Genomic DNA, 26,303 nt, shown 5'->3' on the forward strand with positions numbered 1-26,303 from the left:
GAAATGAACTAACATGCAATACTTAAAAACATTACCTTGGCACTTAGTACCTTTACCTTATAATTCAGTTTGTTACTACCTTGTAAATTTCAAAGAAAAATGATTGTTGCTTATTTAGAATATAACAAAAACTGATAAGAAAAAGTGCATTAGATACTTTACACAAGATGTCCTTTTTATATTTGTAATTTTTATTTCAAAAATTTGGCAATCCCATATAAGTACACAATGCATTGCAACCATACTCCCCCTTCCCACTTTTCTTATCTCCCTTTCAACCCCTTTATTCAATCCCTCTGTACAAGTCTCTTTCCCACATTCCTATTTTTGTGTTCTGTCTTGTGACCCATGGAGTTTAACCAGGGCTCTCTGTGTGACCCTGGGTTTTAGACTGTCCACTGGAGCCTAGTTGGCTCTACTGTGAGTATACATGTGAAATCAATGAATAACTATCTATCAGAATCTACCCATAGCTATAGTTCAGCAGAATGGAGTATGGTCCTCTTGAGTCCCTCGCTGACCCTGATGTTGTGGATGAGGGACCCAGTCTTGTGTAGGTAGTTGTAGATGTTGTTGACGAACCATTGTTGCAAGGGCTCTGTGTATCGTGTCCAAAATACAGCATTTCCAGCCGTTCTTCTCATCTTATGTTTCCTGTACTCATTACACCCCTCCACTACACAATTCTGAGTTTTAGAGTAGATGGTATGGGTGCCCAGTTTAGGGTTAAACACTCCAGAGTCAGTACTTGAGCAGTCATGAGTCTCTGCACTCACCATAGTTCATTACAGAGGGAATCTTTTCTGGGTAATGCTGGCAGTAGCCTGTGCCCATGAATATAAGTAAAGATATTTAGAATGCAGTTTGTAATCAAATCTCTTTAAACAATTGTAGAAAATTTCTACCATAGAACATAAACCCCAGTTGCTGGTTTTAGGTTTGATATATAGAGCAACAACAGCAACAAAAAAATTAAGTTTTGCTTCTGTAGAGACCGGCCTTCAGCAGCTCAGGAACTGACAGAACTCCACAGATTCAGAGGACTAATCACTCCATAGACTTTTCGATCTGAGGAATAAAACTGAATTCTCTGGGGTAGTGACTAGGACAAAACTGTAACATGACGGGCCGGCTTGTTAGGGTTTCTGTCCGACCCAGTACCCCAATAAGCCAGCAAGTCCCAAGGAAAATCACACACAAGACTCCATAAGGTTATAAAACTGATTGGCCCATTAGGTCAGGCTACTTATTAGTTCTTATAACTTATCTTAACCCATTATTCTCATCTATGTTAGCCATAATGGCTCCGTACCTTTTCTCAGCTGGGCAAGTTACATGCTCCGTCTTCGGTGGTCTGCACAGGAGTGGCAGAGGAACCTCCTTGCTTCCCAGAATTCTCCTGTTCTCATTGCATCACCTCTACTTCCTGCCTGGCTTTCCCACCTATACTGCCTGCCTGGCCAATCAGCGTTTTATTAAAATATGATTGACAGAATACAGACAATTCTCCCACACCACAAAACTTAACTTTCTGTGGCTGGCAAGCAAGGGAAACACACAAACACACACATCTCCAAAACGTCAGGATCTCAGCGTGGGTGCTGATGAATGGTGAACCTTCAGCAGTCAGAAAGCTGCAGAGGAGATGAAGAGCATACAAACCACTGAAAACATAAATGGGCACGCAAGGACTTTTCTAAGGGTCAAAGCTTAGTTCGTTGTGGTACTCTATATTTTTCTTTTCTTTTCTTTTCTTCTACATTGATGTTTTCTTTCTTTCTCTTTCCTGATGACTTCCTTCTCACTGTTTCCCGATGACTTCCTCCTCCTCTACTTCCTGATGACTTCCTCCTCACGACTATTTCCTGATGACTTCCTCCTCCTCTACTTCCTGATGACTTCCTCCTCCTCTACTTCCTGATGACTTCCTCCTCACGACTATTTCCTGATGACTTCCTTCTCGCTACTTTTTCCCTTACAACTTATACACCCCAGCATAATCTTTAAAACAATATGAAATTGACAATGTGATTACATTCTACTTTTAACTGAATGATTACAATGTATACAAGTAAGAAACAACATGGTTCCTATTTCCCTTACGTGATTAAATATTCTATGCATTACAGCTGAAGAACAAACTATCCCCAAGCTCCCACATACAGTTAAACATTTATCTTTTAGACTTCTCATAGATCAGGAACCTTTCAGTCATAACTATTTACCAAGGCAGTAGTTTTTATAACTGTCTGAAAAACAGGCTACTATGTTCACTTTTCATATTTTAGAGTTCCACTATGTTATTGAACCATAAAATTCTTTGTTTTCTAGTTAGATGAAGTCAATTGTTTATAGCTTTTTTTTAGCTATGGTACACACTGAAACCTAAAAACACATTTCCCAATATCAAAGAAAAAATTTGAGCAAACTCCTGGGACTCAATTGTTTTCCTTAATTATTAACCTAAACAATAGTCTATAAGGTTCCTAAGAGAAACTCTTAAGTTTTAGTTTTATGACAAATCCTTGTTCCTTTTTTCTATCCTCTCCAGTCCCTGATGTATCAGGGCTGTGGGCAACACTGTTTCCTACATTTACCTATATTAATTTTCACACTAAACTGACATCTATCATAATCCCTTACTACATTTGATAAAAGCCCTTAATCATCAAAATTCTCTTTAAACTACCACTATTATTGTAAAATTATTACTTAAATTAATACATATTAAGAGGGAATCATCTTCATTATAATCCACAGGTAAAACTGCCTCATAGGTCATGATATTTCCACGAGATAATCACACTACATTAAAGACAGGGGAATCCCTTCACACTCACTCACACCATGGCAAATACCATAGAAAAATGGCAGCAGCAAAAACGTAAAGGCACAGCAGTAGCCAGAGACATTCTGGAGCCAAAGTCCTTAGGGCCTTGCCTATCCATGATCCACCCATAAGTGCCTTGAGTTCTGGTGGGCCAAACTCCTGAAATTCAAGAGCCATCTACTGCTCCTCAGACATTGTCACCCATCAGTAAAATTTTAGTTCTTTTAAGGTCAGTTTAATTCAAAGAAAGTGGAAGACTGATTTAAAAAAACATCTCCTTTTTGAAAAAGCTAATAACTCCACATAGGTAATTGATAAGAGGATAATCGTCATACAAGCTAAGGCCACGTGATTCCCCCAGAAGCCCCACGATGAGAGATCAATGCCCTGGATTATCAGGAATTCTTCTCCACTGCATCTGTAAATCAACACACACAAAAATAACGTCAAAACTTACTCAGTACATTCACTGCTCCTTCCTTTTAGAAACTCAGTTTCAGTACATCATTAAAAACTTCATCTTTATATTTAGTTGATACTAGTATTGGAGTACTTACAATTTTGTTATATATTATGTCAATCTAAGCTACTTGAATGAGGTCCCTTTGTTAATTTCAAAAAACATCTGAAGAAGCACAGCTATCACATATATTTAAAAGCATAGAGGAAGCAGGCATAATAAATGTGGATGAGTTCAGAGAGTTACACTAAAACCCAACTTTGTAGACTTAACTGTATCATTCATTTCTACATCTACAATGCTGCTCTCTCTTCAAAGGACAAAGGCACAGAAGAAGGACTTGTTTCTCCCAAAGGAGAAAACATTAGCTTATTAATTAGACACACACACTCTAAGAGACCAAAGCTTTGTGTAATTCTGCTGCCTCAGCATACAGTCATGCAATAGAACACAGCATAGATTTCTAGACCAAGGACCAGAGGAGAACAAGAGTTTCCAAGAGGAGTCAGTTGACTGCTCTCAGCTCATGTACTAAGAAAGCAGTGACACCGATGGATGCTCAGCTATGGAGCCCATGACTACAAGCAGAACCTGGGAAGCACAGTAGGATGCAGGTGTCCAGAAACAGGTTAGAAAAGCAGCAACTGCTAAAATTTCTGAATACACTACAATTGTTGCCTGTACATCCCTGTCCCTGTGTGTCTCCACCCCTGTGTGTCTCCACCCCTGTGTATCTCATAGGATTTAACATTCCCCAAATGCCTGGGAAGGGCAGATTTCTCCTTCCTCTTGTGAAGACAGTTCTTTTACGGATATGAGGTCTGTGGATGAATCTCCTTGTTTTCACTTTACCCATCCCAACACTCCTGACCAGAAACTGATTAGGAATTTGTAATAGAAAGATTCCAGACCATACCAGGAGAAAAAAGGTGTGGGAAATAAAATAACCTCGACACTTGCTTTCTTATCAGTAATTCAAATATAAATTTTTGTTATTGTTATTTATTTTTATTTTTGAACATCCATAAAAGATTTAACATATTCCCATGTTCTTCTCTCGTTTTATATCAAAATCAAATCAATGAGAATAATTATAGAAAGTTAAGAAATTTTAAGGTATTAGACAAAATGATATTTCCTTCCAACATAGTGAAAAGTATATTTTTCATTTTTCATTGCAGGACAAATCTTCTGATAGGACATTTTACACACACATGCACACACACACACACAAACACACACACACACACATAAAGGCACCATGCTTTGGTGTCTTAAAGTCTTCCAGAGTGTGGGACAGAGGAAATACCCTGAAATCTGGCAGGCAGTGTTCACTCACTTTAGTCCTTGCTGCCCTGATAATCTTGGGCTCTGCTCACAGGTGCCAAAATCAATACATGTTGAAATTGTATGTCTTTGTAAACTATCAAAGCAGCCTATGTCAAACTCAAATGTTCTGAAGCAAGGAACCCAAATCCACAATTAAGACACCAGAACCATTTTTAAAGGCCCCAAAGAACCCTTTCTGCATGTTAATTACACCATGGAGCAGGAGGCTAGAAACACAGCCACATGCATTGGTTACCATGACTCACTCTGGGGAATGGACAAAGGGCAGAGTGTTAATCCTGAGAGGATGGGTTTCCCTTCTAAGTCTAGGAGCATTCTATGTCCCCATTGTGACAATGAACTCAAGCTTACATTACAAAGTTCTGACATCTACTGATTTCTGCAGTTTTGTTCTCTGGACAGAAGTTTTGTCCCAAGAATTCATTGTGCAGCAAAGCCTGTAACACAAACAGGAACAGGGAAAGGCAAATAGTTCAATATTTTTATACATTTCCAAAGAATAAACACAGCTATAACCTCAAGTTCAGTATTGACTGTAATTTGTAAATATAATTGTTTCATTTTTGCAAAAATATTTTTAAACAAAAAATATTCTCACCAAGTTCAGTCTGCCTAGCAAAGCCGTCCCCTCCCCCACACTTGGAGGTATAGGATTGAAATGATGGGGTCTCCTAACTACTAGGACATGGACTCTCTAACTAGACTACTCCAGGTTTCTTCTCCTCTCCCAGTCCATAACCTTGTAAACTCTATATTTAAAACAATGCTGCTGATTTATACTAACAATGTTCTCTTGCTTGTTTTCATCAACACCAGTTGTGCTTATGGAAGGAACAAAGTCTATTAGGACACAGTTTCCTGCAGAGGAAGCTTAGCAAACCAGAGTAGCTCTGGGTATCACCTGGTTTCTGTTTCTTTCATTTTCCTGCTATAAACTATATATCACAGTCCCTGATCCTTTCCTTATTTCCTTATTGGGAAGAATCACAACTGTTTGATTTTCATCGTATCATCTATATTTCCCATTTACTCTGGGATTCTTTTTACCCTTTTTTTTCACCCTCAAATAACATGTAACTGGAGAAAATCTCAGATGACTCACTGACCATCTGCTAAAACCAACAGGAAAGATCTCATCTTTTGCTCCTGGAAGGAAAATCCTGGGCAGTGACTGGTTAGAGATTACAGCTGGAGAAAGGACCTGGATGGGAATCATTGCACTCGCTACAGCTGGAGAACCCGAGTACAGTGAGAGACAGGACAACTTACTGTAAATCCATAATGCGGAATGCTAAAGTACTGAATCCATGAGAAGTCCTGTATGACGTTTATGGAATATAGACCTGAAATAAACTATAAAGACCAAAACCACAAATTAGAACCAGAACAGGGACTAAGAATTCTAGAGAAAATCCTCCTTCTTCAGCCTTCTGACCATTTCTGCTCAGACTAGCTCTTTAAAACATTCTGTGTGGTGGCACACACCTTTAATACTAGCACTTGGGAGGCAGAGGCAGATGAATCTTTGTGAGTTTGAGGTCAGCCTGGACTACAAGAGCTAGTTAGTTCTAGAACAGGTTCCAAAGCTACAGAGAAACCCTGTCTCAGAAAAAAAGAAAAAAAACATTCTTTCAGTTAAATCTAAGCAAAATTTTTCACTCTTGCAAAATTAAGGCTCCTTGCGGGTTTTAAAAGGATAACTAGTCACCCCACTCTGCAAGACCCAAACTTACAGATATTACATAATCTTTAAAATGGCATTAAATCTATGAATATTCTTAAAACTTTAAGTACACCCATCCTATGCCTTTAAGTCTTCTTTAGATATTATGATATCTAATTTTTGCAGATACTATGATTGATGCATGAGGACAAACAAGGGACAGCTGTGAAGTTCGCATAAGACTTTTCCTATGCAGTCTTGGATACACTAGAATATGCAAAATAATGGCTGTGTGTGCATGCATTCAGACTGCACCTGACCAAATGGCTATACAGAAAACACACCATTTGGCTTCATAACTAGTTTGCAGGTCACATGTAGAAACTTTATACGATAACCTGTTGTCTTGGGTCCTTTCCTGAGGCTGTGATAAAACACCATGACAAACAGAAAAGTCGGGAGCTTTTCAAAGTACAAATTACAAACATAATGGAAACAAAATGACATAAACGGTCTCATTTACAAAAGCCTCAAAAGAGTGGAAGAAAGGGAACCTTGGAATAAATCTAACAAAATGAAATACTTGTACAATAAGGTTAAGACACTGAACAAAAGAAATTGGAAAATATGTAAGTTAGACAGACCACCCATGTTTATATTTCCTAGGATAAAAATTACAAAACTATCTATCCTTCCAAAAACAATCAATAGACTCAATGTAATACCCATCAAAATTTCAATTCAATTCACAGAAATAGAAAAAAATATTGAATTTCACAAGGAAATAAAAAGACCCAGGTTAGAGAAACAATTCATAACATCAACAGTAAAACTGTCAGAGGAATCAGCACCCATTGGAGAGAGAATCCATCCTCCTGTTGCGTGAGGAATAACTCATCATCTCTGTCAATTAGAGGCTCTCAGTGGGCCTGCCTGCACATCTGGGAACAAGAAAAACAGACTCTGGGAAACTTGACAATCATGTGTCCTTCTCTCAGAAAGAGGGCAGCATGCAGTTTGCTCAGTAGGACCAGAGTCCCACTAAAAGGAAAAGGATCCTTGAGCCTGTGGATGTCCTGCCACACAGGTGTAGCAATCACTCCTTGGGCACATGCGCTCTACAATTTATCCAAGTATTCAGGGTCTATGTCAGTTTTATAAATGCATTTAGCAAAGATAGAAGCAGAATGATCTCTACCAACTCCATGACCTTTAGGTTATGAGGGATTGATAGGGTCCTTTTGGGAATTAATTTTAAAGGCTTCCTGGATGATTCAAAGGGACAACTTGGGACACATGTACTTGTCTGGCAGAGAAAGGTTTCTGGTTTTCCTTTGTTTATTTGTTTTCTTTTTTTGGTTTCTTAGGTAAGTGTTAGATTAGATACTCACAACAACAAACTGCTATTAAACTTCTTTACTTACATTAAAAGCTTTTATTGTCATATTAGAAATAAAAAGCAAGACTTTTAAATGTTAACTTTAAAGGTTTTCCTTGTGCTAAGACTGTCCATCTGGATGATGATGTCTGCAGTCTCTCACTTAGATGTACTGTGTCCCACCTCCTTAACCTTCTGAACTGTGCTCTTGGTTAACAACACAGGAAAGGGGCCTTCCAGGTCTGCTTCAACTTTTCTCTTTTTTTTCAGCTTTTTAGCAGTATTTGGTTCCCAAGCAGGAAACTGTGGACTGGAAATTTTAGCAAAGGAGTCTGGGTGAAAACTTTGTAACCTAAGAGAAAGCAAAGTAGAGGATTGACCTGCAACACAATTGATCAGAAACAGACTTTATTTCCTGGTGGAAAAGCTTGTGGGATCCCTAAGACAGAAGATATGTAACATTCATATGAGGAGAGTCTTGTAGTCCTTCTGAAAATGACTTTAATCTTAAACAAATGTGTAGTTCTGAGTTACACTAAGTAGTATTCATCACACCAGCATCAGCATGAGGAATGGAGGAGGCTCTACCCATCTGAGGAGGTGGTATACACTTCTACCACTGTATATTAAAGTTCTCTTTTAGTTGTTTATTTGTTTCTTTGATATTTGTGCAATTTCATCTGGGTTCCTAACCCAACAATGTCAGTCTATTATATAGAAAGTAGGAAGACTTCCAGGAGACAATTTAATATTGTAATATCTGTTGTATTCCTTTTGAAATTTCCTCATATATTCTCCAGGAATAACTTACTCTGCTGTGCACCTACTATGAAAAGGGAACAGGGATGGAGTTGCACAGGATTATCCAAATTATCTATATGGACACATTCTGTCATCTTTAACCCTCCACCCAACATACTGGAGTCACTGCAGAACTGCATTTCATTTTTAAATCTTCTGTAAAAATGCTCAGGCAGTTCTGGGCTCCAAGATGACTCGTTTTCCCTTCAACACTCTGAGGTAAGATGATCAGAACCAACAATGGGCAGAGCTCCTGGAAATGGTGTCTGGTTCTTGCAGTTTCCACTATGCTTTGGGATCCATGCTCTGGGACTGCAGCAGAACCAATGTCTGTAGGTCATCTTGTCCACAAGAGTCATGTTTTTCTACTGCCCAATGCCCTGAGAGTCTGGCACCCCAGCAATGACATAGATGAAAGTACTGTCATTGTACCCCAACAAGAGTGCCCCAAAAGGGTAGGGGTTTTAGGTCTAAGAATCAGAATGCCAAGGCTTCCTTTACAGAAACTAATCTACAGTCCAGGCAAGCATGCTTGACAGAGTAATCTGAGTCTGATCCTTAACACAATGGGGCAGAACTTCCCATCAGTTTCTTTTAGTCTCTTATGTGTAGTGACTTCCATCTGGACTGGGTGCTGTCACTATGAACAATGAGCTAGAAATGCTGACATATAGGATAGGGATTTCAGGTGAAGTTGTGAGTGTGCTCAAGGACAGTGGTGATTCCACCTGGGTTTCTGCTTTTCATTTTTGTGGAGACAAAGAAACACACGGGGAACACCGGACAGACTACTACAATGGAACTAACTACCATCTATTTTTTGATTGTAGTTATGGCCTGCTCTATGAGATGGAAATACTGTCTGATGCTGTGTCTACTGGGGTCATAGGTGCCAGGGGAGAATCTCTTGTTGTTGTTCCCAAGTTGAGATCCCCAGAGAGACACCACCAGAATCCAGTCAAGTCCAGAATGCAAAAGCAAATTTTATTCAGTGCACATGCACATAGTCCAGCTAGCTGGAAGCTCAAAGCCTCCACTCACAAGGAAGTGCAGTAGAGAGAGCTCTCACTCCTCATATGTGGTTGACATATACAGGCAAAAACCGCAAGCCAGGTTTACCCAGGGTCAAGGGGAATTAGTTTTGGTAACTAGCAAGTTAAGTTAGACTACTGCATACCCTCTTACTTCTTTAAGTGGCTTCTTCTGATTCTGTGCATGCCCCCTGCCCTCCACTTGAGCAGTTATTTTCTGCTCCTATCTAGACCACAAAGCTGGGTGTTGACAGGGGGCTAGCTGCTAGGGACAGTTGGTCTGCACTTTTGCAAAGGCTCCTGTTTCCAGCTAACTCTTGAAGCTCCAAAGTTTGTAGAACCCAGTGCCTTAACCAGCTCCTGACCAAGTAAAGTTTCTTAAAATTTTCCATGTCCTTGCACTCTTAATCTTCTAAACGGACATGGTATTACACTGACTTCTAATAAGTTGTTGTCATAGATTAGTGCATCTCAGACCTTCATCAGAGAAGCTTACTTTTTTAGGAGACAGTGATTAAGACAGACCCACCACAGGTCAACATAGAGAGAATAGAGACGTCAGAGGATCCAGGACTGAATGGGACATCTGGATCACTCTCCTTCAAAAGATCAAGAATCATGATGAAAAGATCAAGGATCAAAGAAATTTAGTGCAGACATTGCTGCTAAATGACCCTTATTACTATGCTGTCCAGCTGGACCAGAAAGCCAAACATCTTTGTCATCATAGTTCTTCATCAGACAATGTTGTCAATTGGGGGGAAAACTGAAATAGATTTCAACATAATTGTTAAGTGTCGTGTGGACACTGGATGACCAATGAAGTCTAAATTCACAATAGAAGAACTGCAACCCAAAACAGTAAATGCATTGGTTTGATTATTAAATATGCTCTGTTCTTCAGGCTGCCATGTGTGGTAGAACAGATTTTACAATGATGATTATGTTTATATATAAAAGTATAACTAGCTAGTTCTTTTACTCGTTAGTTATGTGTTGGATCCTGGCATTATGTGTTTGTTATTATTTCAAGGAGTAACTTGTCCTTTTATTGGCTGATGTTTTTAGATAGACTTTTTAAGGACTTAAGTAATATCACTAATTATAACTCACAAGTAAAGGAGTCAGGGTGGGAATTTTAGGGAGCTAAATTTAATGTGAATTTAGAGACAGTGTGGGCATTTTAAGAGGCCCCAGATTTAAATTTCACAGAAATTTAATTTTACAAGTCACTACTGAGTTGTGAGTGTGGAGGTGTGTGGTAGATTTTTAAAGTTATCTTCCTTTAAAGGTGAACATGGAAACTTAACTTTTGTAGTTTAGGCCTCCTCAGTACCCCATGATGATTAAAGTAATTTAATCATGTATGTCAACACATAACATTGTATCTTAATTAATAAATAGAATAATTACAATTTTAAAAAAAAGATCAAGGATCATGATGAAAAGAGGTTAGAAAAATTGTAAGATCCAGAGGCAGTGGACAACTACAACAAGACAGTGTTTTCCTGTCACAACAGGACAGTGACACATGTGAATGCAGAGCAGTTGTGACAGCATGGGCATCACAAGTGAGCCCTGAGATAGACACTTAGAGCTGAACAATTACATTGATCATTCTTGTAGAATATTATTTTAAGATATGTTACACACGTTTTTGTTATGGAACATTTGTTTAATGATGCAAAGATTTGACACATTCTTTTTATATTGCATTTGATTAACTTTGTCAAGTTGAAATACTTTGCCTGTCTACATACCTGATATGTCTAATAAAGAGCTGAAAGGCCAATAACTTGGCAGGATAGGATAGGCAGGGCTGGCAGGCAAAGAGAATAACTGGGAGGAGAAATCTAAGGGGATGGAGGAACAATAAAAGGAGAAGAGGAGGATGCTAGGGGCTAGCCACCCAACTACACAGCCACCAATTCACACTGCCAGTCATGGAGTAAGTGTGAGAGTAAGACACAGTAGTAAGAAAAGATAGGGAAACCCACAGAAACAGCTGATCTGGGCTAATGGTAGCTCACTGATCCCTAAGTGGCAGCTGGGGAACCTGCACAGGACCAAACTAGGTTCTCAGAATGTGGGTGACAGTTGTGTGGCTTGGGCGGTCTGTGGGACCATTGTCAGTGGGACAAGGATTTGGATCTAGTGTTTGAACTGACCTTTTTGGAGCACATTTTTACTTGAGGAATACTTTCCTTCACCTATATATAGTGAGGATAACCTGGTCCTGCCTCAAAGTGATGGACCAGTCTTTGTTAATTCCCCATTGGAAGGATTACCCTCTCTAAGGAGTGGTAAGGGGTAGACTTGGGCAAAGGTAGGAGGAGCTGGAGGAGGGAAGGGAGTGGGTACTAGAATTGGTATATAAAATCAATTTTTAATCAAAATAAATAAAAAGAGAAAAAAATCCCGGAGGCAAAAGGTAGATTGGATAATTAAAGTAAAGAAATAATGCCTAGAGACAAGCCAAGAAAGGCTAGGCATTTATAAGTAATAATATTATTCAATTTGCTTTATTTGGGAGCTGGGTGGTGGGTGCCCAAAAGAACAAAGAGTAAAGAGTAAAATACAACCTGAACTATGATTTCTCATTAAAGATGACTGAACAAACCAAATCACCTCTGCTATGATTAAAAGGGCAGGTAAGTCTCTCATACTGGCATTAAAGGAAGGTAGCAATCTATCTATTTGGGGAATCAGTCAATCACACCAATTTCTTGAAGTTCTATTTTATCACAGTTTTGTAACGTGATTCCAAGAGATGTCTGGTAAAAGCTCATGAGAAACAGCATGCCAACCATGTTGGAGGAGGCCGCTTGTTTGTCCCGGCTGCCCAGAACCAAAATAATCAGACAGAAACGTTATTAATTAAATCACTGCTTGGCTTATTAGCTCTACCTTCTTATCCACTAGCTTTTACATCTTGTTTTAACCCATCTCCATTAATCTGTGCATTTCTACATGAGGTTACTAGCAAAGTTTCAACACGTCTGTCTCAGGTGGCTCCATGGCTTCTCCCTTTATAGGACTGACATCAGAGAAGTAACCATAAAGCCTAGGAGGAAAGGCAACTCTTTCTCTCCTACAGACCATAATAAGCTTTAGCATCAGGCCTACTGTCACAAGTCCTGATGAGTCAAGCAGGTTACATGTGCAACAAAGGACACAAGGAAATTCTTCTTCTAAGAAAACCACGATTCACACTCACCAGCATGAACACAAAGTAGATGGTCACAATTACTATTGGTACACCCTTTGCAATCTGCCCTGCCCCTATAGACAGTGGCAGGGAACTGGCAGAAGAAGTCAACATCATGATGGTAAACAACATAGTGAAGAAACCCTTCACATCTGTGTTTACTCCTTAGAAAGAAAAAAAGTAGAGTCAGTTCATCTATCTATGTCAGGAATATTGTACATATTTCAAATAATGCTTTAATAATCAATAATATTAGTAATAGTTTCATGGCCGCCAAACTTCTCTGCATCTGTAACTGTGACCTGATCATGTGCATGCTGGGAACAAAATTTGGGGACTTTGGAGGAGCAACATGTGCTCTTAACCAATGAGTCTCTCTCAAGCCTCATCATATCACTTTCTTTTTATATCCACCACAAAATATCTTTTCATATAACACCTGTTCTCCTCTATATAAAATTATGAGCAATGTATATGATCCTGATATGGAAAACTACAGACTATACAAGTGGCCCAAATTTTATTGCATTTTTTTTCACAGGAGAATCAGCAATAGAACATGTTCATGTCCACTTTCCTCTGTGTTTACTATAATTGCATTAGTAATAAAATTGGGATCAGGACTGTGTCTGTTAGTTTTTGTTATTTTACACAAGCTAGAGATGTTTATGGCAAAAGGGAACCTCACTAAAAAAATGCTTCCATTAGCTTGGCCTGTAGGCAAGCCTGTGGGGACATTTTCTGCATGAATGATTATGTAGGGGGTCTTAGACAACTGTGAATGATGCCATCCCTAGGCAAGTAGTCTTGAGTTCTATAAAAAGGCAGACTGAGGAAGCCATTAGGAGCCAAAAATCAGCACTCCTCCATGGCCTCTTCTTCACTCCTTGCCCCCAGGGTCCTGCTCTGAGTTCCCTTCTTTAAGGACATTGAACTATAAGATGAAATAAACCCTTTTCTCCCCAAGTTGTTTCTAGTCATGGCATTTGTCACAATGCTAGAAACCTAACCAAGGCAAGGATTAAACAACCTTGCAGTGGTTTTAATATCTAGAGGACAGGAAGGTCAACTTTAGTTTTCCTAGGAAGTCACCATGTAACTGCTCTGGAGGAAGGCAATGGGTTCCACAAACTGATATGTAATCTTTATGGAGATAATGATATGAGCCATGAATAGCCCTGTGTTTTATAATAGTCACAAAGCCACAAGGTAGAGTCTGGGAGAGATGAGTTCCAAGTCTAATTGTTTACAAAGTTAATGTTATGGTTATCTTTTTTTTAAGTAATTTTATTAAATTATAAAAGTTTCCATTTCCGCCCCACCTCCCAACACCCTCCCACTCCCCCCACTCCCTCTCCTCCTCCCTCTTCGTCCCCAAAGTGAGTATGGTATATGTGTGTGTATAGGTGTTCATGACTATGCATGTGCCATGGTATGTACATGCCATGGTGTGTATGTGCCATGCTGTATATGTGCCATGGTGTGCATGTGGAGTTGAATGATGTCTTTCTGGAGTGATTCTCTCTTCTACTGTGAATTTTAAGGATCAAATTCAGGTTGTCTGATTTGCAGGACAAGCACATTTCCCATAACCATCCCACAGCCTAAATGACAGGTTCTAAATGATAAATTTCTTATTAAAAAAGTCTAATCTTTATCAGTGCTTATCTTTGAAAGTCTATGTGTGTGAGAGAATGTATGTTCATATATGTGCATGTGTTTATGTCTGTGTGGAGTATGCATGTCTGTATGTCTTTATGTGTGTGTATGTGTGTGTCTGTGTGTGAAAAGTATGAAAATTCTGAGATGAAGCCTATCCATGATGCACAGATGAATTTGTACACATATTTAAAATAATTTTTTATATTGCATAATATCAACCAACCTTAAATTTAGTATCCTCTCTCTTTGTTAAATTAGGTAGCATAAGACATTGTATACATTTAAGTTCATTTTCACATACAAATGTGGTGTGATAGGTCCTTCTGTCTATGTGTTGTTTTTATTTGGTTAGTGAATAAAGAAATTGTCTTGACCTCTGTTAGGGCAAAAGAACAGAGCTAGGCAGGGAAAAGTAAAGTGAATGCTGGGAGAAAGGCGGCAGGGTCAAAGAGACACAATGGAACAGCTGCCAGAGATAGACGTGCTGAATCTTTGCTGGTAGGTCACAGCCACGTGGTGATATACAGATTAACAGTAATGGGTTAAGGTTAAATTAATATGTAAGAGGTAGCCAATAAGAAGCTAGAGCTAATGGGCCAAGCAGTAATTTAATTAGTACAGTTTCTGTGTGATTATTTTGGGGCTAAGCATACAGCACAAACAAGCGGCCTGCTGCTACAAATTGGTGCCCAACATGTCAAACTAAAATCCACTTATAAACCTGAGACAGTTTAATTCTAGACACAAAAATACAGAGTTTAACACAGCTTCTTGCTGTTTAATGGTGGCATGCCACAACTCATTTAAGAGAGGTTTTCCTGACACAGCTGTAACAACAAAAAAAGTCATGTCATTTTAATATGCTGACTTTCTTGGCTGTGCTGCCAGCATGACCTCTGGCTCTTTCAGGAGATTGAGCATTTGGATGGCAGTGTGAGCAATGTCCTATGGCTTGCTGATGGCAACTTGGACTGGCTGTGTGCCTAGAAGTGGGGCAGTGAGAATAGCACTAAAAGATGAGCAGCATCATTATGGACTGGACAGGGCAAGCAGGAAGTACCACATATACCCTAATAATGGCACAGCTTAAGTTTTTAAGAAGTGCTTAGCATTTTAAAAAGTGTTCCTGGACAGTAAATATTTGCAGCTACACTTAAGGACAGATTCAGACATAAAAGACCTCAAAATGGGTTACAGTGTTGGATAAATGTTTGTAGGCTTGGGAGAAAAAAAAAGAGTATAAAGAGTTAAAAAAGAAGTAAATCATTTTTTTAAAAAAAAGTCTTTAAAGAGACAGAGTGCAGACAGTCAGATTAAAAGGAGAAAAGAAAAAATAAACCAGATAAAGATGGCCAATACACAGAGAGTCTGGATTATCTATATTATTGTGCTTTCTTTTAATTTTTTGACTATGAAGGAGTTAAGTCCAGAGACACATTTCATTGTGTGAGCTGCTAAGCTAAACCAGCATATATGATATATTCAGAATTTGGGTCTAAGTATTTGTTGCTTTGGAAAAGAGGTTCTTCTCTTATTTCCACAGAGGATGAGAGCTTATGGATTGCTTCTAGACTGGTGTAGTTTGATGGAACAAGACTCCTCCTGAAGGTCACTGTGAACATCCCCCAAAATTACTTTGCTCAACAATCAGCAGGAAGCAGTATGGGCAAAACTATGCCCATATTCCCAAATACAGATTGTAAATGCTTCTTTACATTTAAAGGGGGATATGTCTTAGAGATTTGAAGTGGTATAGATCTTGGTTTATTGATACAAATTTTAGGTCAATTTTGTTAAATATATATGTGCCTGATTGAGGTATTGTGTTTGTGCAGTTCATTTAAAAATGTAATATATAATTAAGAAATATCGGTTAATAGATAATCATCTATAATAGTCAAGCTCGTAGCTATGTTGGATTTTCTAGATGTATAGAGATATATTTCAGTTAGATAGGTTTTCTTCAAATCTTTCAGAGACCTTCAAAATATGGCATTTCAAATGTTTAAAACTGAAAACTTTTCATGACAGTGAGACACATCTGCTCCTGACAGCACCAATTACTTCAGGAGGACAATGGGCATTGAAGAGGCTCCTTGTGGAGCTGATTAGCCATTTGGACAAGAAACCGCTCTTGCCTGGACTGCTTGACTGGATTGCAGGACCCACAGAAAAGTGACTGCTGAACTTGTCTAAAGGTGAGATGACCCATCGGGGTTTCTGCTTCATGAAAGAATTTGCCAGACATTCTATAGGACACAGAAAAAAGTAACTGAAAATCTACCAATTTAGGCAGAACTGTTCTTGAAATTCCCTGCTTTGTGGAAAAGTCTACAGGATACTACTTGTCTGTAGGCCGACGATGGAAGCCACAATGATGTAGAAGAACTTCGGGTGACTGTTCAGGCAGTGAATTGTCTCTGTCAATTCTAGAATTTTGAAAGTTGCTTATAATGCACCTGCTGTCTATTTAGGTAATATTATATCTTTCTGGAGTCTTTGATGAAGTTAAAGAATTTATAGCTATGGTTTTCCTTAGTTATGACAAAAGATAAAGTAGATATAAATATTGTAACTGTAGTTATTATTTGATACATTTTTATGTAATTTTACTATGTTAAAGCCTTCCTTTTTGTTTAAATAGAAAAGGGGAAATGGTGTGGGAGGCCCTTCTGTCTATGTGTTACTTTTATTCGTTAGAGAATAAAGAAACTATCTTGGCCTGTGATAGAGTAAAAGAACAGAGCTAGGTGGGGAAAACTAAAGTGAATGCTAGGACAAAGGAGGCAGGGTCAGAGAGATGCCATGGAGCAGCCACCAGAGATAGACAGGCTGAAACTTTGCTGATAGACTATGACCTTGTGGTGATGTGCAGATTATAGAAATGGGTTAAATTAATATGTAAGAGTTAGCCATTAAGAAGCTAGAGCTAATAAGCCAGGTAGTGATTTAATTAATAGAGTTTCTGAATTTCTGTGTGATTGGTTCAGGACTAAGTAGCCAAGAACCAACAAATGGTACCCTCCTCCAACAAACATATGTGTGAGATACTATCCACTTTTCTATATTGCATTTACACATTCGGATACTTATACAGAAACATAGGAAAGATATACAGCTGGGGTAAGAGATGGCTCACTGATTAAGAGTGTGTGCTATTACTGAAAGGCCCTGGATTCCAATCCCAGCACCTATACAGCAGTTCCCATTCTGTAACTCCAGTTCCAGGGGATCTGATGTACTTCTCTGGCCTCTCTAAGCACTGGATCCACTTAGTGCACACATGACAGAGAGACAGACAGACAGACACATACACATGAAAGTCAAACAAACAAGTGAAGGAAATTTAAAGCTTTGAAAAACTTTTGCGTAGATATTTAATAATTTACCTTGCTCCATTGACACTGTCTCAAATGTGTGTACTATTTTCACATTCATTATAGTGCACAGAATCTCTAGTAAAAGCACAGTTTCATAAACAGCTTTTATACTATTTTGTGAACAAGTCTTGAAGAATTTCTTCATGTTGAACTCCTGTTTTGATGGCACACAGTGGAGATGTGCTTTTCTACTTATGTTCTTCTACTTTAGATTTGCCACAGTTGTACAAACCAAAACACGCTCCCCCAAGAGTAAAGACACGTTCTCTTGCCTTGTCACTTACCTGCTATGATGAATACTATAACAGTAAATATAATACTTGGCAACAACCTCCTGGGTACCAGCTCACCCAGCAATTTCCCAAGGAAATACGATGACACTCTGTAGTATCCACTGGTGTGCTCATGTCTACAGAGACAGAGATCACATTATACATCCTTAGATTAGTCCAGAAGGCACAGGTGAGATACTGACCACAGTGACTTCTGCTACCACAGTCAGCCTAACAGGACAGTGTCCTCTATACTCCATGCTGACTCCCACACATGTCCTCATCTTAGACCAGTCACTCTAGGTCAACAGCCTTATGACATTCTCCCTACTGTTCTCCCCACCAGAAAACTCTTCCCTCTTTGTCCACTCTGGCCACACAACAGCCCTCCAGGGAAACAGTCTGATGTGCCCACTCTCCCCAGAGTCTGTGTCCCTCTGAAGCTGGTTCCCTGAGGAGCAGCTCATTTGTACCTCACCTCACACAATTGTTATGGAGACTTCTGTCCTTCCAGTTCTTATGAGGAAGGTGACACTGTCACTCTGAGGTCACAGTGCATCTTCAGGACACTACACCCTTCTCTTCTGCTACCCCCACTTTAGGACAGATGTATTCCTTCAATAGTCTCTCTTTACAACCATGAATCTTTAACAGATGCCAAACTTAACCCTTTCCCTGCCTTGCCCTCCAAGTCCTCAGCCTTTCCCCTCCCAGTATATTCATTTCATCTCTGGGGTTTTTGTTTGTTTGTTTGTTTTGTTTTGTTTTTGATACAGAACCACCAGTGCAGGCTGACCTTAAAATCCATACATAACCAAGAATGAGCAACTTCCTGTCTCTAACCCGGTTGCCAAATTCTGGGATTACAGAAATACAGCCCTGCTAAGAGTTTTGTGGTACTACGAATCTAACACAGAGTTTAACACAGGGAGAGTCAGCATTCTGCCAACTAACCGAGGCCCTCGGTTCCTCTCTGAAAACTTCCCTCCTTGGCATGTATTTAGCCAACTTTGAGAGCAGGGAATCCTAAGCATAGGCCACCAGGAAAAGGTTCTTTCATGTTTGAAAAACACGGATAAAAACAGATCTTTTATATCCGGCTGTTGTCTGGCTCTTTCCAGCCTTGCATCAAGAGGACCCTGATTCTTGTGCAGCTGTCCCTCTCCAGCTCCAGTGCTGCTGAACCCACTGCACCCGAGCTCTGTGAAACCCCTGACAGCTTTCTTTGGGAGGGGGTGGGTGAATTTCCTGTCACGTTTAGCCCCCTTTATATTGTGTTGTCTGAAACACTGGGATCTAGTGGTCTCACCCCAATTTTGAGATTTTTCTCTGAGCAGCAGAAACATCTGCTCTTAATTTTTCATCCATTTTTCAATTAATATTACAAAACTCTTTACATCCTTCAAAATTCATGGTCCCACATGATGAAAACAAAATTTCATAGTTTGTTTATTTTCAACTAAGTAATTAAGAAAAAGGGGAATTGCTGGTAATATATGATATAACATTTTAGGCCCAACTATGAATGTAATTAAATTGATCACTCGCCCCTGATGCCTGCTTCTGGAGCAGAGGCTACTCACGGAAAACGATCCCTGTCAATCACGAGAACCTCTCCCGCAGTCACATTTGTGAGACACTGGAAGACTGTGAGCAAGAAGAGCAGGCCGGCTCTGCCAGGAGAGAATGGAGGCAAAAGCAACAGTAAATTCAACATTAGGATGGGTTCTTTTCCAATACACCTTGTTCTGTAAAATAAATAACGTTACACAGATCTGTTCTTTGAAAAAGAAAACAGAACTGGAGAGATGGATCAGCAATAAAGAATGCTTGTTACTTTATCAAAGGACTCAGGTTTGGTTGGGAGCACTTACATGGTGGATCACAGTCATCTGTCACTCGCGTTCAAGGGGATTCCATGCCAGTGAGTTTTATGTCAACATGACCTAAGCTAGGGTTATCTAAAAGGAGGGAACCTCAATTGAGAAAATGCCTCCATAAGATCCAGTCAAGTCATTTTCTTAATTACTGATGGATGGGGGAGGGCCCAACCCATAGTGGAGGCTACTTCCTTGAGCTGGTGGTCTTAGGTTCTAAAAGAAAGCAGGTTAAGCAAGCTATTGGGAGCAAGTCAGGAAGCAGGGCCCATCAAAGGCTCAGGGCTCGGATTCCTGTCTACTTTGAGTTCCTCCTATCCTATTTCATTCAATGATGAATTATAATTTGGAAATATAAACTGAATAAACTCTCTCCTCCCCAACTTGCCCTTTGGTCATGTGTTTATTCAGAACAATAATTACTGAAACTAGGACAGGAACCAGTGCCTATTTCTGATAGTCATAGATCTCAGGGCACACTCCTTTTACACAGACATACATGTAGGCAAACACTCACACACATAAAAATAAAATAAGTATTTAGAACTTTTCTGATTTAAAAGGACAGAAAGTACGAGTCCTATGAATAATTTTCCTTTCTGTCTCCACAGTGGTGTCTGTTCATGGAAGTAGGTACCCTAATATCCAAGAATTTGATAAATGATACTTAATGTAATGATCCTAGGGTATATAATTCAGTAATTAATAGGTTATAGATGAAATCCTGAGAGTGGAACCCCATAATGCCATCTGTGTCCTCATCATGGGAAGAAATAGCATTGCAGGGTCTGATACAAGACGTCTGAGAGAAGGTGTCCAGACAGGAAGAGCCTGGGAGAGAATCCTCCCCTCAGGCTCTCACACTGCAGTGCGGAGACACATTTGATTTTAAATCCACTGATTCTGTGGTAGTTACTTGGCAGCCCAATCCATCTTTTTAATTTAACTAACAAAATTCATAAGCATCATTCCTAATGTATAAAGAAAAAAAGCAAAAAGATTAATAAGACTCCAAGGAATTTTCATGTTCAGTTGGCCACTTTGATTTTACAGAAGAATAAGAATGAAAACATGAATCAGTGGGGGAATCCCCACTCAACAGCTAACTACAGACCTGCAGACATCAGCTGTAGAACCATCTTCAGAGCCCCGACGATTACCCCAAAACAGGCCAACCAACTTCCTGCTTGGTTTCCAAAGAATTTGGAAAAGGAATTCATTCATGCTTATTTGTGAAGAAATACTTGGTGATCATGTGGTAGGGGATGGTAAGCAGGAGGAAGGGGAGCAAAAGGCCCTCTGCAGTTATGTGTTTCCTGGACACACGTCAGGTTCCTCTAAGACAGATGGCATGACTGGCTCCTAAAATCCTGTTACCATTTTCAACTAATGTCAGAGGTCAGCGACTCTTTATCTAGATACATGGTGATGGTTAGATATCAGGTCAGATGATGGGGGAGCTTATTAGAGACAAGTTTCCTCTTACATTAAAGAAAAATCCAGTTAACAATCTACAAAAGGCCACATTAAAAGAAAGGATGGAAAGAAAAAAGACAAGCTAAGAATGGGTAAAACTGCGAGGAGAGCAGGGAGTGAGATCACCAAACTCCTGGAACTTGGGAGACAGAGGCATGAGGATGGCTGCAGACTGAGGCCAGCCTGGGCTACAAAACAAGGTCTGGGCCTGTGAGGTCACAACTCTGGCCCTCCCTTTAATGACCAAACAAGGGCAAAGGACCTGAGCACCACGTGACCAACCACAGCCCAGAGGATCTGTGCACCATATGAGCAACCGTAGCCCAGAGGACCTGGGATTCTCCTCCTCTCCTAATGAGCCAGTCTTGCTTCCATGGCTTCACTCTACTAAATGCACAGCTTTCTCTCTCCACTCTTCATTCCCACACACACATTCCCTGGTGCTCAATGCATTCTCTATCTCTGTCTCCACTAAATTGTCCTCAATTTCCATCTTGCTTGCTTTCATATGTTTTTAATCAACAAAACCAAGAATTTAGGAAGGGAACTTTATGGCCCTGGCTACACTTAGCCATATATACCATATCTACATTCTACCTGACATTTTAGATATTATAATGGTAGATTGACAATCTATAGCAATACATTCAAGGTATGAAACTAATACAACTCATTAAAAATTTTGTGAAATAATCATATCAAGCTAAATAGGGTGATGTCCATCACTACAATTATACATCATTTTACAGTAACACATTAGAAATATATTCTAAGAAACTTTGAAATGTGTACTAATATCTAGATTGAATGTGCTGTGCATTTTATCTCAAAGGAATAAAATCCTACTTGTGTTATTTAATAGATTTTATACTCTTCACCCATCTGTGTCTCTTTACTCCTCACTGTCCTGAAAATGTGCACTATGCAGCCAGGAAGTCAATTTCTTTACAACCTGCTTGTAAGTGAAACACGTTTGTCTTTCTGGGCTTGGACTATTTTACTTTGCATGATGTTCCTCAGATTTTCAGTTCTTTCTCTATTGCTACAAATTCCCACTTTAAAGAGAAGCAGCATTCTGAGACACATCTTACCATTTATGTGTTAGCAGACACTTATACCCCCTAACTTTGTTATTGTATACAGTGCTTCAATGAACATCAGTCTTCACATGAATCTTGGGTAATGATTTTAAATATGCATATAAATATGTGCAGAATAATTGTCTGTATCCAAATTTTTCTATTAATGCCTTCTCCTTAATGACTACCACCTCAGTCCCATAATGCTGTGGAGCTCAGCCTCTGGCTTGGCTACCTGCCGCCAGCTCGGCTTGGCACGAGGCCTCCCTCAGCCATAACCTCCATGCCTCCCAGGATACACAGGTCCGGACAGTCTCTGCCGGCAAACTTTGCCATGTTTTTCAGGGATTTTTAAATTTTTCCTTGCAACGTGAGTCAAAGAGCTCACAGCGCAAGCTCCCTTTGAAGTTCCAGCAAGCTGTTTGAAACCACTGCCATCCGCCATAACTGATTGGGAGTGCTGCAAGCAGCTTGACCCTTAATCCCAGCACAGGGACACAGGGCCCAAAGCACTAGGCCTCTTTAGCAACAGTGCAGCATCGGGTTGGACAGAGCAGCAGGGCAGGAGAGCCCGACTGGGGTAGGCCAGGCTGCCTTGTTTATTGGCCACTAGAAGCTCTCTGACCTTTTGTGATCTGTGAATTTAACCTCTGGATTTGAGTGTATATATTCTAGAGTTTACTTCCTGAATCAACGCCATTGCCACATGGATTCAGGTGCGCCCCACCTCCTACTGGCAGGCAACGGTCATTACAGGTAAGATTTTTCTTTTCAGTTGAAAATACATACATACATACATACATACATACAAGTACAATTTCTTTTGATTGAAAATGTCAGAAAATATTACTATCCAAAATTTCAATGGTTTTTTAAATTGTGCTATGGAGGATATTCTGAAGGCTGTCTCTGATTGATATTCCTCTTACTTTGTTATTCCTGGGATCTGTCGCTTTTCTGGTGTTTGGTTATTTTATAAGAAAGATACAGTCCTTACAGACTTAATCTACAATGCTGAGGGCAGAGATTAAAACCTTAAGAACAATTCAGACTGATACCAACCTCCTCAAAAAAGAGTTTGGAGATCTTAAGGAGGAGACTAGATCTTTGTCTGATATGACTCGGTTGACTGACCAAAATATCAAGAAGGTACAGTCTGATATTGCTTCTTTAGAAGGGAGCTTCACTGCTCTGGAGGAGGGGACAACCAAAATGATTCGTAACCTCCAGTCCATGACTGTAAGTGCTGAAACATTAGCTGAGAGGATTATAACCATTGAATGTGAAAATCAGACTTTATCAAAAGGGTATGATAGATTAATTGACAGGATTTCCATACAAGAAGGCACAGTACATGCCATGAGGATTGTGTCCAAAGAGGAAATGGTGTCTCTGACAGACAAACTCCATGCCTTAGAATCGTTAATGAAGGCTTTGGAGCATAATACTGGACAGGAGATTCAGGACTTACAGAAGGCAATGGTGAGCAGATTTACTAAGATTAAGGAAATCATAGACTCTGATGAACAGGAGCAAAAGGTAGAAAGGCAACATTCACCTCAAAAAACTCTCAGTCTATATAGAGTTATACCTGCTTTTCCAGTAATAATATCAGGAAAGATAACCGGCTCCAAAAACCCTAAAGTCATTAAAGAACATACATGGGAGCCTATACGTATGAATGATCTGAAAGAATTTAAACAAGCAATTGTGAATTATGGACTACATTCATCCTTTGTTAGGGAGATGTTAAAATCCTGGGCTCTGAGCAGCAGGACCACTTCTCAAGATTGGAACCAGCTCACGTCAGCTGTCCTAGAGAACAGACCTTTATGGCATTTCAAATGCCTATTCAAACAAGAGGCCAGACTTTTACAAAAACAAGAATCAGCGAAAGGAATTGAGGTTTCTCTACATCAAATTCTAGGGGAAGGACTTTACTCTGATCCTTAGGAACAAGCTCTTTATGATGAAAACATTTTATCCATATGTGCTACAGCAGCTCTAAGGGCCTGGGACAGGGTTCAAGACTCAGATCAGAGAGTAGAATCGTATATCAGGGTCAAACAGGGTCAGAGAGAACCCTCTAGTGGCTTTTTACAAAGACTAACTAAGGCTGTACAAATAGGGATACCTGATCCGGAAGCAAGAAATATAGCAATTGAGTCTTTGGCTTATGAGAATGCCAATGTAGAATGCAAAAGGATCCTGGGGCCTTTAAAGCTCAGATCAGCGCCTTTGGATGAATGGGTTTTACATACAATGAATGTTGATACATTTGATTATGGCAATGAAACATGGGTGCAAGAAGCAATTTCCAAAGGTAAAAGGAGACATCAGATTACAAAATGCTTTCATTGTGGCAAAATGGGACACATGAAAAGGGACTGCAGACAATGGAATTCCAGGAATAATGCCTCTTCTAGGAATAACAGGAATAGGAGGACTCAGCCTTCAGGTTTATGTACGAGATGTGGAAAGGGAAGGCATTGGACGAATGAGTGTAGGTCAACAAGAGATAAACAGGGCAACCCGTTGCCATCGGGAAACTCAATAGGGGGCCTCTTGAAGGCCTCCATGGCAAATGTGTTCCAGTCATTTCCGATCACTGCAGAGAACATGTCTCTTCAGGGAAATTAGAATGCCCCATGCCTACTGTTAAAAGCAATAACGGCCTGAAGGATGAGTTAAATGTGGTGAATGAATCAAGAAATCTAAGAGGACAAAGTAAATGTATTTCTGGCAGACTTCTATAAATGAACAAAGACCACAGCTAAGAGTGTATGTAAATGGCAAATTTATTACTGGCTTACTGGACACAGGTACAGATGTAAGTATCATTACTCTAGAATCTTGGCATCCGCATTGGCCTCTTCAGGAGGTAGATATTCAGTTCTTTGGAATTGGAACCCTATCTCAAGTAAGGCAAAGCACGAGATGGGTCAAATGTATAGGTCCAGACAGACAAATAGGAAAACTAAGGCCATATGTAGCAAATATTGCGGTGAATTTATGGGGCCTTGACCAATTGCAGCAATGGAATACCCAAATTAACATTCCTGCTGCTTCCAGAGCCTATATTTCTAAGGACAATATTATAAGATATTACAGATGGCGGAAACCAGCCATTAGAGCTATACAAGAACACAACACAATTGATGGCCCTTCAGAGGTACCAACAGCCATGCCTCTACAATGGTTGAATGAGAAACCAATATGGACTAAACAGTGACCTTTAGCTGAGGAAAAGTTCCAGGCTTTAGAACAGCTGGTACAAGAGCAATTAGATGCTCAACATATAGAAGAATCTACCAGCCCTTGGAACTCTCCTGTATTTGTTGTTAAGAAAAACTCTGGTAAATGGAGAATGGTGACAGATCTTCGAGCTATCAACAAGGTTATTCAACCTATGGGCCCTCTGCAATCTGGAATTCCTCTGCCCTCCCTGTTACCAATGGGATGGCCTCTTATAGTTATTGATCTGAAAGATTGTTTTTTCACTATACCATTACAAGAAAAAGATAGAGAAAAGTTTGCCTTCACAGTGCCTACCTATAATAATTCTCAGCCTGCAAGGAGGTACCAGTGGACCGTCCTCCCACAGGGAATGTTAAACTCTCCCACCCTGTGCCAACATTTTGTAAGCCAACCATTGAAAATTATACGCAAACAATTTCCTAAGTCCATAATATACCACTATATGGATGATATCCTGATATCTGATCAAAACAAAGACACCTTAGAAAGGCTGTTTGAAGAAGTAAAAATAGTATTACCTAAATGGGGATTGCAAATTGCTCCTGAAAAAATTCAGAGAGGAGATTCTGTTAATTATT

At 39.7% G+C, this 26,303-nt stretch overlaps 1 protein-coding gene across 3 annotated transcripts in view; it reads right to left on the bottom strand.

The window, feature by feature from the left end:
* Window positions 1–1,207: 1,207 nt before the first annotated feature.
* Window positions 1,208–26,303, bottom strand: part of LOC125395824 (ATP-binding cassette sub-family G member 3-like) — a 63,972-nt gene continuing 38,876 nt past the window's right edge. For 2 of the 3 annotated variants that reach the window (XM_087908810.1, XM_087908809.1), the window contains 6 exons: window positions 19,619–19,708; window positions 18,048–18,172; window positions 12,731–12,885; window positions 5,910–5,993; window positions 4,992–5,077; window positions 1,208–3,248 (listed from right to left, as the gene is read on the bottom strand). In XM_087908810.1, coding sequence (XP_087764936.1) covers window positions 3,071–3,248; window positions 4,992–5,077; window positions 5,910–5,993; window positions 12,731–12,885; window positions 18,048–18,172; window positions 19,619–19,708 — 718 coding nt within the window. In that variant the 3' untranslated portion in view covers window positions 1,208–3,070. Of the gene's footprint in view, window positions 3,249–4,987; window positions 5,078–5,909; window positions 5,994–12,730; window positions 12,886–18,047; window positions 18,173–19,618; window positions 19,709–26,303 lie in introns of those variants that run through there. The other variant, XM_087908811.1, reaches the window with a different exon arrangement.

Source organism: Myodes glareolus, chromosome 8 (assembly GCF_982192425.1).
Source record: "Myodes glareolus chromosome 8, mMyoGla1.1, whole genome shotgun sequence".
Taxonomy (NCBI): Eukaryota; Metazoa; Chordata; class Mammalia; order Rodentia; family Cricetidae; genus Myodes; species Myodes glareolus.